General features: G+C 54.4%; 1 protein-coding gene across 1 annotated transcript in view; it reads right to left on the bottom strand.

The window, feature by feature from the left end:
- Positions 1-14,511, bottom strand: part of LOC125449532 (antigen WC1.1-like) — a 111,340-nt gene that overhangs the window by 54,206 nt on the left and 42,623 nt on the right. Inside the window, exons 2-4 of the mRNA XM_059642791.1 lie at positions 10,962-11,033; positions 8,691-8,750; positions 3,927-4,238 (exon numbers count right to left, since the gene is read on the bottom strand). Coding sequence (XP_059498774.1) covers positions 3,927-4,238; positions 8,691-8,750; positions 10,962-11,033 — 444 coding nt within the window. The remainder of the gene's footprint in view (positions 1-3,926; positions 4,239-8,690; positions 8,751-10,961; positions 11,034-14,511) is intronic.

Here is a 14,511-nt window from a genome sequence, read left to right as displayed (position 1 = left end):
CCTGCAGTGATCCAAACTGTTACCTGGGACTCCGGACCAACAGACCAGGACGAACACCAATGAGCCATCACCTCGCCACTGCAGACCCACAACAATATGGTTCATGCTTAACTGCCCTCCTGCCCCCTCTCCACCCACCCCCCACCCCCAATCCCGGCTGCGAGCAATTAGGGATGGGGAAAAATTGCCTGGCCCAGTGACAGCCACATCCCAATTACAGAAGGAATCCTGGCACAGAGGGATGGGCCCGGAGGGTGATGAAGTCAATCAGGGAAAACACACAAGAGGGTCACGGTGAGATTGGGCCAGAGTGACAAGACCGAAATACAAGAGGGTTCAATGGGGGACACAAATCCCAGGGCCTAAGGACGAGGTTAACACCAAAAACACCGCAGATAATGGGACATTGAAATACGCTGGAGGAACTCAGCAGGTCTGGCAGCATCTGTGGGGAGAGAGAGAGATAGAGAGAGAGAGAGAGAGAGAGACAGAGCCAACATGTCATGCCCAGTGTGACTCAGAACTGGGGAGAACTGAAGATTTACACTGTGTTCTGAGATAATGGGAACTGCAGATGCTGGAGAATCCAAGATAATAAAATGTGAGGCTGGATGAACACAGCAGGCCCAGCAGCATCTCAGGAGCACAAAAGCTGACGTTTCGGGCCTAGACCCTTCATCAGAGGGTCTAGGCCCGAAACGTCAGCTTTTGCGCTCCTAAGATGCTGCTTGGCCGGCTGTGTTCATCCAGCTCTATACTTTGCTATCTCAGATACACTGTGTCTTGGCTCAGAGAGGAATTTGCAAGAGGGTGGTGTTCCCATATATCTGCTGCCCTTGTACAAAGTGATCAGAGGTACAGATAGAGTGGGCAGCCAGTGACTTTTTCTGAGGGTGGAGGTAGCTATTATGAGGGGGCATAGTTTAAAAGTGAGTGGAGGTAGATCTAGGGGAGACGTCAGAGGTAGGTTCTTTACTCAGAGGGTGGTCGGGGTGTGGAATGCATTGCCAGAGACGGTAGTGGAGTTGGCCTCATTATGGTCATTTAAGCGACTATTAGATAGACATGTGGATGGTAGTATAAGGTAGGGGTGGGGGTTAGATAGACTTTAGGTTTAGGGTAAAAATTTGGTATCATACCATGGGCTGAAGGGCCTGTACTGTGATGTACTGTTCTATGTTTGATGTTCTTGTCCTTCTAGGTGGAAGTGGGTCATGGGGTTTAGAAGGTGCTGCCTGAGGATCTTTGGTGAATCTCTGCAGAGCATCTTGTAGATGGTACACACTGCTGCGACTGAGCGTCGGTGGGGGGGAGGGAGCGGGATGTTTGTGGATGTGATCCCAATGGAGCGAGGGCTGCTTTGTCCTGGATGGTGTCGAGCCTCTTGAGTTTTGTTGGAGCTGCTCCCATCCAGGGGCAAGTGGGGAGTATCCCATCACCCTCCTGCCTTGTGCCTTGTAGATGGTGGGACAGGCTTTGGAGGGAGACAGGACGGGAGTTACTCGCTGCAGGATTCCCAGCCTCTGACCTGCTCTTGTAGCCGCTGTGTTTATGTGGTGAGTCCAGTTGAGTTTCTGGTCAATGGTAATCCCCAGGATGTGGGTAGTGGGGGGATTCAGTGATGGTAACACCATTGAATGTCAAGGGGCAGTGGTTAGATTATCGTTTATTGGTGATGGGCACAGCCTGGGCATTTGTGAGGCACGAATGTCGCTTGCCCCTTGTCAGCCGGAGCCTGTATATTGTCCAGATCTTGTTGCATTTGGACATGAGCTGCTTCAGTATCTGAGGCAGTCGCGAATGGGGCTGAACCTTGTGCAATCATTGGGGAACATCCCCAACTCTGACCAGTGCAGTATCCTAGACTAATCCCTGGCATGGTAGGACTGATGCATGGAGAGAGACTGGATATGTTAGGATGATATTCACTGCAGTTTGGAAGAATGAAGGGAAATCTCATCGAAACCCATAAAATTCTACAGGACGAGACAGGGTAAAGGGAGGAAGGATGTTTATGATGGTTGCGGGATGGGGTTGTGGAGCCCAGATGGTCATGGTGTAACGATACAAGGGTAGACCATTTCAGACTGAGATGAGGAGAAATGTCTTCACCCAGAGAATGGAATTCTGTGCACTGAAAGCACTTCAGGCGAGAACATCACTTGATTTTTCAAGAAGGAGGTGATTGTAGGTACAGGTGGAACAGCAGCTCAGTGGTTTGCACCACTGCCTCACAGCGCAAGGGACCCGGGTTCGATCCCCACCCTCGGATAACTGTGTGTGGTTTGCAGATCCTCCCCACGTCTGCGTGGGTTTCCTCCAGGGGCTCCGGCTTCCTCCCACAGTCCGAAGGTGTGCGGGTTAGGGTGGATTGGCCGTGCTAAATTGTCACGTAGTGCCCAGGGATGTGCAGGTTAGGGTGGATTGGCCGTGCTAAATTGTCACGTAGTGCCCAGGGATCTGCAGGTTAGGGTGGATTGGCCGTGCTAAATTGTCCCGTAGTGCCCAGGGATGTGCGGGTTAGGGTGGATTGGCCGTGCTAAATTGTCCCATAGTGCTCAGGGATGTGCAGGTTAGGGTGGGATTGGCCGTGCTAAATTGTCCCATAGTGCCCAGGGATGTGCAGGTTAGGGTGGATTGGCCGTGCTAAATTGTCCCATAGTGCCCAGGGATGTGCGGGTTAGGGTGGATTGGCCGTGCTAAATTGTCCCATAGTGTCCAGGGATGTGCAGGTTAGGGTGGATTGGCCGTGCTAAATTGTCCCATAGTGCCCAGGGATGTGCAGGTTAGGGTGGGTTGGCCGTGCTAAATTGTCCCATAGTGCCCAGGGATGTGCGGGTTAGGGTGGATTGGCCGTGCTAAATTGTCCCATAGTGCCCAGGGATGTGCAGGTTAGGGTGGATTGGCCGTGCTAAATTGTCCCATAGTGTCCAGGGATGTGCGGGTTAGGGTGGATTGGCCGTGCTAAATTGTCCTGTCGTGCCCAGGGATGTGCGGGTTAGGGTGGGTTGGCCGTGCTAAATTGTCCTGTAGTGCCCAGGGATGTGCAGGTTAGGGTGGATTGGCCGTGCTAAATTGTCCCGTAGTGCCCAGGGATGTGCGGGTTAGGGTGGGATTGGCCGTGCTAAATTGTCCTGTCGTGCCCAGGGATGTGCGGGTTAGGGTGGGTTGGCCGTGCTAAATTGTCCCATAGTGTCCAGGGATGTGCAGGTTAGGGTGGGATTGGCCGTGCTAAATTGTCACATAGTGCCCAGGGATGTGTGGGTTAGGGTGGATTGGCCGTGCTAAATTGTCCCATAGTGCCCAGGGATGTGCGGGTTAGGGTGGATTAGCCGTGCTAAATTGTCCCGTAGTGCCCAGGGATGTGCAGGTTAGGGTGGATTGGCCGTGCTAAATTGTCCCGTAGTGCCCAGGGATGTGCAGGTTAGGATGGGATTGGCCGTTCTAAATTGTCCCGTAGTGCCCAGGGATGGGTGGGTTAGGGTGGGGTGGCCATGTGGAACGCAGCGTGAAGGGGTCGGATGGTGCTCAGAGGAGAGCTTCGGCACAGGTTTGATGGGCTGATTGGCCTCCCCCGGCACTGTGTGGAACTTATTGCTGTTGTGGCTAAGAGGATAGGATTAGAATATTGAGCTCAATGATCAGCCGCGACTGTATTCGAACAACGGGACAGGTTGAAGGGGCCGAATGGCTCTTCCAAACTTCGACATTTTTACCAAGCTGGGTGTTGAGTTGGGGCGGGATGTCAACCTCATTGTTTCGTTCTTCCCATTCTTTCCTTTCAATCCCTTCTCGTTCCTCCTCTCTTTCCACGTCTGCCAGCCCACACGCCCTCCCTACACCCACCCCAGGGCTGCGCGCAGCTTCCCGATCCCAGTGCATTTTTCCCTACCCCTCCGATGGGCAGAGTGGCCGTCGTCACTGACCTGTGCAGGTGACCTCGGCGGTGAGGTTTCGGTCGCAGGGTTCATTGGCGGGTAGGGCGTGGCCTGGGCAATCCCTCCAGTTGCCCTCGTGCCCCGTGCAGTTCATCAGGACGACCCAGAAGGGCCCGGGGCTCCCCGCCACGCCTCCTCCCCCGGTCGACTGCGAGCGCCCGCAGCCCGTCTGCCGGCAGACCACGTCGGCCCCCTTGCTGTCCCAGAATTCCCAGCAGAGCGGCCTCCAGGCACCTTGGAGGAGCAGCTCGACCCTCCCGGAGCACTCGCTCGTCCCATTGGCCAATCTGACTGGCACCTCTGAGTAAGGGGAGGGTGGGGGGGGTTGGTGGTGTGAGGGGGGTGAGGGGTGGATTGGAGGTGGAGTTTGATTTGGAGGGAGAGAGGCATTCAGCCGTTAAATGCCACACGCAAATCTCCGGCACCGCATGAGGCCCTTCGGCCCATCGCTGTTCAAAAACCCATTCTAACCCAATCCCCATTTTCCTGCCCAGGCCCTTCTCCTATGTGTTGAGTGTTTCTGCCTCTCCCAGCCTCCCTGGCAGCATTAGCTACAGATACCCCACCCACCCTCTGGGGTGTAAAACCAAAAGATTTTCCCTCACAATCACACCCCACCCTGGCCTCGAAACCTTTACCTTCAGGGAATACCTCCTGACCTTTGATCCGTCCGTCAAGAGGGGGGAAGGTTCCTTTCGGTTTACCCTGCCAATGCCCCTCACAAAATGATCCATCGTGTTCCCCCCGATCTCCTCTACTCTCAGACATACCACCCCAGACTGCCCAACGTCTCCTGCACCCTCTCTGCAAAGCGTTCACATATTCCCAGCGATGTGCACATAAAAAGTGGACTCAGACCCCCGGCTGGGGTACAATTCCAGAATTGCCTCCTCGCTGTTGTACTCAATGCCCCTCTTAAATGCCCCCAATAAACGAATAGAACACAGTGGGCTTTATTCACTGCTCTCTCTCTGCCCCTGACCTGCCACCTTCATTGACCTGGCTCACCGACCCACCGAGATCCCTCTGCCATCCATCATTTCACTGATGCTCCCGAAGGATTCCTTCCTGCTTTGACCATACATGGACGACCATTGCAGAGAGCAGCAGAATTAGGCCATTCAGCCCATCGGCTCACCTCCTCCATTCAGTGAGAACGTGGCAGCCCGAACAATCCTCCAGAACATTTTGTGTTTTTTTTTTGTTTTTGCCTTCTCCCCATCAGCCACGATTCCCCTTCCTGGTTAAAAATCCCAACCAAATAAACAAGGCAAAGCTAAGAGATGCTGGAGATGGTATTCAAAGACAGAACTGGACAGAGGTGCGGTAGCATCCACAGGAAGGAAGCAGCGTTAACATTTCGGGTCCAGAACTGGCAGGAGCGAGATTGGGGGCCGTCGGCGGGGGGGGGATATGGTGAGGACGAGATGGGGCGAGGTGAGCGGCTGGGGAGGGACGCAGCCCAGAGGGCAGGGAGGGAGGTGGACGGGGAAGAGAGTGGGCAGCTGAGGGAATTGTTGATAACAAGCCAGGATAGGAAGGAAGCCGAATGAGAGATAACGAAAGCTGAGAGCAAGAGGGAATGGGTGAGGGCACTGAAAGCAGCCCGTACAATGTGAGAGAAGGACAAACAGCGGAGGAGATTGGGTGATGTTGCTAAATACAGCATTTGCTGTGACAGGGCCAGGTGTGAAAAACACACACACACACACACACACACACACACACACACACACACACACACACACACACACACACACACACACACAGGAATAGAATTTAGCTCTAAAGTTAATGAACTTGTGTCTCATGGTTTGCGAGATCCCAGGGTGGAAAATGAGGTGTTGTTCCTTGTGTTAAGGTTTGCTGGAACACTGCAACAGAGATGTTAAACAACACAGAAGCAGGACCTTCAGCCCCAGCAGTCCATGCCAACCACAAACCACAGCCCCACCTGCCTGATCCAAGTCCATTTCCCTCCAAAACCCTTTCCCACTCAAGGGCTGAACCAAATGCCTTTTGAATGCTAAAACTGTACCCACATTCACTACTTCCTCTGCGAGTGGGTCGCCAACAGCTGAGAATGGCTAAGTCCAGCCAACTGCCCCAGTGTTGCCCTCACAGCGCTCAGGACCTGGGTTCGATCCCACCCTTGGGCCACTCTATGTGTGGGGTTTGCACATTCTCCTCGTGTCTGCGTGGGTTTCTTCCGGGTGCTCCGGTTTCCTCCCATAGTCCGAAGGTGTGTAGGCTAGGTGGCTGGCCACTCTATAGTGTCCAGAGGGTGAGAGACAGAGCGGCAGAAACAAGGTGGCGGGGGGAATCAGAGGATGAGAGACAGAGTGGCAGAAACAGATATGGAGATATAGCGGGGTGGGGTAGATAAGAGGATGAGAAAGAGAGAGGCAGAAAGAGATGGGGAGATATAGAGGTTGAGAAAGAGGAAACGAGATACAGAGAGTGAGAAAGAGAGAGGAAGAAACAGATGGGGGACACAGAGAGTGAGAAATACAGAGGGAGAATGAGATGGGGAGACACAGTGAGAAATAAAGAGGGAGAATGAGATGGGGAGATACAGTGAGAAATAGAGAGGGAGAATGAGATGGGGAGATACAGTGAGAAATAGAGAGGGAGAATGAGATGGGGGGACACAGTGAGAAATAGAGAGGGCGAATGAGATGGGGAGATACAGTGAGAAGCAGAGAGGGAGAATGAGATGGGGGGACACAGTGAGAAATAGAGAGGGAGAATGAGATGGGGAGTCACAGAGAGTGAGAAATAGAGAGGGAGAATGAGATGGGGAGACGCAGTGAGAAATAGAGAGGGAGAATGAGATGGGGAGACGCAGTGAGAAATAGAGAGGGTGAATGAGATGGGGAGACGCAGTGAGAAATAGAGAGGGAGAATGAGATGGGGAGACACAGTGAGAAATAGAGAGGGAGAATGAGATGGGGGGACACAGTGAGAAATAGAGAGGGAGACTGAGATGGGGAGATACAGTGAGAAATAGAGAGGGAGAATGAGATGGGGAGACACAGAGAGAAATAGAGAGGGAGAATGAGATGGGGGGACACAGTGAGAAATAGAGAGGGAGAATGAGATGGGGGGACACAGTGAGAAATAGAGAGGGAGAATGAGATGGGGGGACACAGTGAGAAATAGAGAGGGAGAATGAGATGGGGAGATACAGTGAGAAATAGAGAGGGAGAATGAGATGGGGAGACACAGAGAGAAATAGAGAGGGGGAATGAGATGGGGAGATACAGAGAGAAATAGAGAGGGAGAATGAGATGGGGGGACACAGTGAGAAATAGAGAGGGAGAATGAGATGGGGGGACACAGTGAGAAATAGAGAGGGAGAATGAGATGGGGGGACACAGTGAGAAATAGAGAGGGAGAATGAGATGGGGAGATACAGTGAGAAATAGAGAGGGAGAATGAGATGGGGAGACACAGAGAGAAATAGAGAGGGGGAATGAGATGGGGAGATACAGAGAGAAATAGAGAGGGAGAATGAGATGGGGGGACACAGTGAGAAATAGAGAGGGAGAATGAGACGGGGAGACACAGTGAGAAATAGAGAGGGAGAATGAGATGGGGAGACACAGTGAGTGAGAAATAGAGAGGGAGAATAAGATGGGGAGACGCAGTGAGAAATAGAGAGGGAGAATGACATGGGGAGACACAGTGAGAAATAGAGAGGGAGAATGAGATGGGGAGACGCAGTGAGAAATAGAGAGGGAGAATGAGATGGGGAGACGCAGTGAGAAATAGAGAGGGAGAATGAGATGGGGAGACGCAGTGAGAAATAGAGAGGGAGAATGAGATGGGGAGACACAGTGAGAAATAGAGAGGGAGAATGAGATGGGGAGACACAGTGAGAAATAGAGAGGGAGAATGAGATGGGGGGACACAGTGAGAAATAGAGAGGGAGAATGAGATGGGGAGATACAGTGAGAAATAGAGAGGGAGAATGAGATGGGGGGACACAGTGAGAAATAGAGAGGGAGAATGAGATGGGGGGACACAGTGAGAAATAGAGAGGGAGAATGAGATGGGGAGACACAGTGAGAAATAGAGAGGGAGAATGAGATGGGGGGACACAGTGAGAAATAGAGAGGGAGAATGAGATGGGGGGACACAGTGAGAAATAGAGAGGGAGAATGGGATGGGGGAGATACAGTGAGAAATAGAGAGGGAGAATGAGATGGGGAGTCACAGTGAGAAATAGAGAGGGAGAATGAGATGGGGAGATACAGTGAGAAATAGAGAGGGAGAATGAGATGGGGGGACACAGTGAGAAATAGAGAGGGAGAATGAGATGGGGGGACACAGTGAGAATTAGAGAGGGAGAATGAGATGGGGAGATACAGTGAGAAATAGAGAGGGAGAATGAGATGGGAGGACACAGTGAGAATTAGAGAGGGAGAATGAGATGGGGAGATACAGTGAGAAATAGAGAGGGAGAATGAGATGGGGGGACACAGTGAGAAATAGAGAGGGAGAAGAGATGGGGAGACACAGAGAGTGAGAAATAGAGAATGATAAACAGACTGGCACATGCAGAGTGTGGGACAGAAAGGGGATTCGCCATGGGAAACGCAGGGTGACAGAGAGTGGATTCGATTTGGTGGTAAGCCACGCGGAGAGTTAGCACGGACGCAATGGGCTGAATAGCCAGCTCCCACACTGCAGGGGCCCTACAATTCGCTGGAAACACGAAAGACAGAGAGGCAGGGAGGCATTTCTTACCGGGATGCTGGGTATTTGGAGATACAGCTCGCGAATGTGGTGCGACTGAAGAGTTTAAACCTGGGTGGTGGGTCGTTGGGAAAGAATGGAAAATGTTTAGCGAACCGGAAATGGGGGCAAGATCTCTCTCAGGATTCATTCATCAAGGCCAAGTTCCATTTCACGGCCATCTCAAGTACTTCTGCCCACCGTGCGTGCAATTTGATCTCCGCCTCCTCTCCATGTTGGCCAACCTCTCTGTGCCCTCTGACCAGGCATGGATGTTTCACACCCTTTGGTCAGTCGCGCCACCAGCTTGCAACAAAACTAGCCCAGGCTCTTGGGCCCACCCGTGCCAACTTCTGGTCACCCAGGAACTGAATCCATTACTGAGCCACTTCGAATACAGGTACATCCTTACTGAGATTAGGTGGCTTAAGGGGTGACATGGTGGCACAGTGCTTAGCACTGCTATCTCACAGCGCCCGGGGCCGGGATTGGATTCCGCCCTCTAGGTGACTGACTGTGTGGATTTTGCACATTCTCCCCACGTTTGCGTGGGTTCCCACCGGGTGATCCGGTTTTCTTCCACAGTCCAAAGATGTGCAAGTTAGGGTGGACTGGCCATGATAAATCGTCTCATAGTGCCCAGGGATGTGAGGTATAGGGTGGATTGGCCGTGCTAAATTGTCCCGTAGTGCCCAGGGATGTGCGGGTTAGGGTGGGTTGGCCGTGCTAAATTGTCCCGTAGTGCCCAGGGATGTGCGGGTTAGGGTGGATTGGCCGTGCTAAACAGTCCCGTAGTGCCCAGGGATGTGCAGGTTAGGGTGGATTGGCCGTGCTAAATTGTCCCGTAGTGCCCAGGGATGTGCGGGTTGGGGTGGATTGGCCGTGCTAAATTGTCCCATAGTGCCCAGGGATGTGTAGGTTAGGGTGGGTTGGCCGTGCGAAATTGTCCCATAGTGCCCAGGGATGTACGGATTATGGGGGGATTGGCTGTGCTAAATTGTCCCATAGTGCCCAGGGATGTGCAGGTTAGGGTGGGTTGGCCGTGCTAAATTGTCCCGATGTGCCCAGGGATGTGCGAGTTAGGGTGGATTGGCCGTGCTAAATTGTCCCATAGTGCCCAGGGATGTGCGGGTTGGGGTGGATTGGCCGTGCGAAATTGTCCCATAGTGCCCAGGGATGTACGGATTATGGGGGGATTGGCTGTGCTAAATTGTCCCGTAGTGCCCAGGGATGTGCAGGTTAGGGTGGATTGGCCGCGCTAAATTGTCCCATAGTGCCCAGGGATGTGCGGGTTAGGGTGGATTGGCCGTGCTAAATTGTCCCATAGTGCCCAGGGATGTGCGGGTTAGGGTGGATTGGCCGTGCTAAATTGTCCCATAGAGCCCAGGGATGTGCGGGGTAGGGTGGGTTGGCTGTGCTAAATAGTCCCGTAGTGCCCAGGGATGTGCAGGTTAGGGTGGATTGGCCGTGGTAAATTGTCCCGTAGTGCCCAGGGATGTGCGGGTTGGGGTGGATTGGCCGTGCGAAATTGTCCCATAGTGTCCCAGGGATGTGCGGGTTAGGGTGGGTTGGCCGTGCTAAATTGTCCCATAGTGCCCAGGGGTATGTGGGTTAGGGTGGGTTGGCCGTGCTAAATGGTCCTGTAGTGCCCAGTGATGTGCGGGTTAGGGTGGGTTGGCCGTGCTAAATGGTCCTGTAGTGCCCAGTGATGTGCGGGTTAGGGTGGGTTGGCCGTGCTAAATGGTCCTGTAGTGCCCAGGGATGTGCGGGTTAGGGTGGGTTGGCTGTGCTAAATTGTCCCATAGTACCCAGGGATGTGCGGGTTAGGGTGGATTGGCCGTGCTAAACTGTCCCATAGTGTCCAGGGATGTGCGGGTTAGGGTGGATTGACCATGCTAAATTGTCCCATAGTGCCCAGGGATGTGCAGGTTAGGGTGGGTAGTCCAGGAGAAAGGCTGGTTTAAAGGGTAGGGGCTCAGTCGGTGAAATGGCCTGTTCCTGCATGTTGGGATTTGCTGACATAGCAATGCCAAAACTGAGCTCAACATTTTCGGTGGCAGCCTCGCTGATACCAAGAGGTAACTACGATGTTTGTAGTATCTCCAGTTACAATGCGTTAGAATGTCCACACTTTGGATCCAGTGTTTCTCTGGTCTCTGCTCACTTTACTCTGAGACCGCACCCAGGCAGATCCAATCGGCAGCAGAACACCGCAAGAGGGAACAGGTACACTTAATCAAACACAGAATAAGGGAGCACGAGAGGGTGCCTGAAAGAACTTACTTGGATCAGACTGAAAGTTTTCATCAGGAGGATATTGTCTCTTTCGGGGAAAAGCATCCGACAACACCAGCCCTGGGAAATACAAATGCCACATTTAGCGTTCGACACCACCGCTTGATCACAAATGACCGTCTTGCATCAGAAAAGTGACAACGTGAAGAGACCAGGAACCATCATCATGTTAACAGGGATTGAGTAAGATGACAGCATCAGAGGATCGTGGGACAGGACATCAGGAACAGAGATTCAACCTCTTAATTCAGCTGATCAGTTCCAGACTGCAGGGAGCGCCACACTGTCAGAGGGTCAGTGCTGAGGGAGCGGGCACTGTCGGAGGGTCAGTGCTGAGGAGGTGGGCACTCTCAGAGGGTAGGTGCTGAGGGAGCGGGCACTGTCAGAGGTCAGTGCTGAGGGTGCGGGCACTATCGGAGGGTCAGTGCTGAGGGAGCGGGCACCATCAGAGGGTCAGTGCTGAGGGAGTGGGCACTGTCAGAGGGTCAGTGCTGAGGGAGTGGGCACCAACGGAGGGTCAGTGCTGAGGGAGCAGGCACTGTCTGAGGGTCAGTGCTGAGGGAGCGTGCACTGTCGGAGGGTCAGTGCTGAGGGAGCGGGTACTGTCGGGGGGTCAGTGCTGAGGGAGCGGGCACAGTCGGAGGGCCAGTGCTGAGGGAGTGGGCACTGTCAGAAGGTCAGTGCTGAGGGAGTGGGCACTGTCGGAGGATCAGTGCTGAGGGAGTGGGCACTGTCGGAGGGTCAGTACTGACGGAGTGGGCACTGTCGGAGGGTCAGTGCTGAGGGAGTGGGCACTGTCGGAGGGTCAGCGCTGAGGGTGCGGGCACTGTCAGAGGGTCAGTGCTGAGGGTGCGGGCACTGTCGGAGGGTCAGTGCTGAGGGAGTGGGCACTGTCGGAGGGTCAGTGCTGAGGGAGCGGGCACCATCGGAGGGTCAGTGCTGAGGGAGCGGGCACTGTCAGAGGGTCACTGCTGAGGGTGCGGGCACTGTCGGAGGGTCAGTGCTGAGGGAGCGGGCACTGTCGGAGGATCAGTGCTGAGGGAGCGGGCACTGTCGGAGGGTCAGTCCTGAGGGAGCGGGCACTGTCTGAGGGTCAGTGCTGAGGGAGTGGGCACTGTCAGAAGGCCAGTGCTGAGGGAGTGGGCACCATCGGAGGATCAGTGCTGAGGGAGCGGGCACTGTCGGAGGGTCAGTACTGACGGAGTGGGCACTGTCGGAGGGTCAGTGCTGAGGGAGCGGGTACTGTCGGAGGGTCAGTGCTGAGGGAGTGGGCACTGTCGGAGGGTCAGTGCTGAGGGAGCGGGCACTGTCGGAGGGTCAGTGCTGAGGGAGCGGGCACTGTCAGAGGGTCAGCGCTGAGGGAGCGGGCACTGTCGGAGGGTCAGTGCTGGGGGAGCGGGCACTGTCAGAGGGTCAGCGCTGAGGGAGCGGGCACTGTCGGAGGGTCAGTGCTGAGGGAGCGGGCGCTGTCGGAGGGTCAGTGCTGAGGGAGCGGGCGCTGTCGGAGGGTCAGTGCTGAGGGAGCGGGCACTGTCGGAGGGTCAGTGCTGAGGGAGCGGGCACTGTCGGAGGGTCAGTGCTGAGGGAGCGGGCACTGTCGGAGGGTCAGTGCTGAAGGAGCGGGCACTGTCGGAGGGTCAGTGCTGAGGGAGCGGGCACTGTCAGAGGGTCAGCGCTGAGGGAGCGGGCACTGTCGGAGGGTCAGTGCTGAGGGAGCGGGCGCTGTCGGAGGGTCAGCGCTGAGGGAGCGGGCACTGTCGGAGGGTCAGTGCTGAGGGAGCGTGCACTGTCGGAGGGTCAGTGCTGAGGGAGCGGGCACTGTCGGAGGGTCAGTGCTGAGGGAGCGGGCACTGTCGGAGGGTCAGCGCTGAGGGAGTGGGCACTGTCGGAGGGTCAGCGCTGAGGGTGCGGGCACTGTCAGAGGGTCAGTGCTGAGGGAGCGGGCACCATCGGAGGGTCAGTGCTGAGGGAGTGGGCACTGTCGGAGGGTCAGTGCTGAGGGAGCGGGCACCATCGGAGGGTCAGTGCTGAGGGAGCGGGCACTGTCGGAGGGTCAGTGCTGAGGGAGCGGGCACTGTCGGAGGGTCAGTGCTGAGGGAGCGGGCACTGTCGGAGGGTCAGTGCTGAGGGAGCGGGCACTGTCGGAGGGTCAGTGCTGAGGGAGCGGGCACTGTCGGAGGGTCAGTGCCGAGGGAGAATTGTCTTGATTCATGCCCCCCTGTCTATAGTGTGCCATTCCCACCAGTTCCTCTGTGTCCCAGTGTGTTTACAGTGTGGCCCCCATGTCTGTGTTTGAGGGTGAGACCTCGTCCCGTCCTGGTTACGATGGAGATCCAGCCAAAGTGAGATTTATTGTTGTGTTCAGTGGGTTGGTCGCGTGTGTGACCTGCTCCACTTTATTCCACATTACAACAACTACTGACACATTAAAGTGGCGCCTTCTCTCTCTGCAGCCAGAAGAGAGGAGCCAATTTCACAGAAATAAAACCGAGACTAGGAGCGCCATGTCGCATCCTTCCATTTTGTTCATTTCCTTTTCAGTATAGTTCACAGAAAATGGCATTGCCTTGTGTGAGAGAGAGACAGAGAGAGAGAGAGAGAGAGAGATAGAGATGGAGAGAAAGAAAGAGAGAAAGAGAAAGATAAAGAGACAGAGAGAAAACAAAAGAAAGAAAGAGGGAGAGTAAAAGAAAAGCAAGAGAGCGAAAGAGTGACAGAGACAGAAAGAGAAGAGAGAGAGAGAGAGAATGAGAGAAGAAGAGAGAGACAGAAAGAGGAGAGAGACAGAGAGAAAGAGAGAGACAGAGAGAAAGAGAGACAGAGAGCGCCCACTCTCTTTGTTTGCACAGCTGCCCAATGTCGCAGCGTCGAAGTGAAAGACAACAGCTGGGTTCACTTTCGTTGGGGCGGACATTTTGTGGCCAGGCAGGCCTGAAACAAGATGGAGGCCGGGCCTGTCAGAAACCGCTCCCTGCCTCCTCACCCTGCTAACAAACCCCCATCCTTTCTCTTCCCTCGTGCTCCCAGTCCCTCTCGCTTTCTCTTTTCCCCTCCCTCACTGCCCCCATCCCAGTCCACGCGTGCTCCTTGCTTTCCTCCCTCCTAATCCTGCTCCCAAATCCTCTTGTTTACACCTCGCTCCCTTCACGTTCGCTCTTGCACGCCTCTCTCTTTCTCTCTCTTTCTGCTTTCCGACTGCCTCACGTTCTCGCACGTTCCGTTTCGGACGCCCTCCATTCTGCATTTCACTCTGTGCAAATCTAACCTTTGTCTCTCTCTCTCTCCCTGCCTTTCTTTCTCACTCACACGCTCTCTCTCACTTTCTGCTTTCTCTACAAATATGACCTGAGACACCCCCATCATTTCACAGCCAGAGATGGCTCGACAGGAGGCAATTTGAGGACTTTACTCATTGCGAATAAGATGTCACTCAGAAAGAAAAACAGCAGCATTTTCAGCTGGTAGAGGTGGCAAAAATCAGCAGGCCTAAGGAACTCTCCTCAAAGAGTGATTCGAACAGGAGTGTGAGAACTAGAGT

The sequence above is a fragment of the Stegostoma tigrinum genome, chromosome 46, assembly GCF_030684315.1.
Source record: "Stegostoma tigrinum isolate sSteTig4 chromosome 46, sSteTig4.hap1, whole genome shotgun sequence".
Classification (NCBI taxonomy): Eukaryota; Metazoa; Chordata; class Chondrichthyes; order Orectolobiformes; family Stegostomatidae; genus Stegostoma; species Stegostoma tigrinum.
The sequence above is the reverse complement of the archived record's forward strand: the minus strand, read 5'-3'. Positions and strand labels throughout refer to the sequence as shown.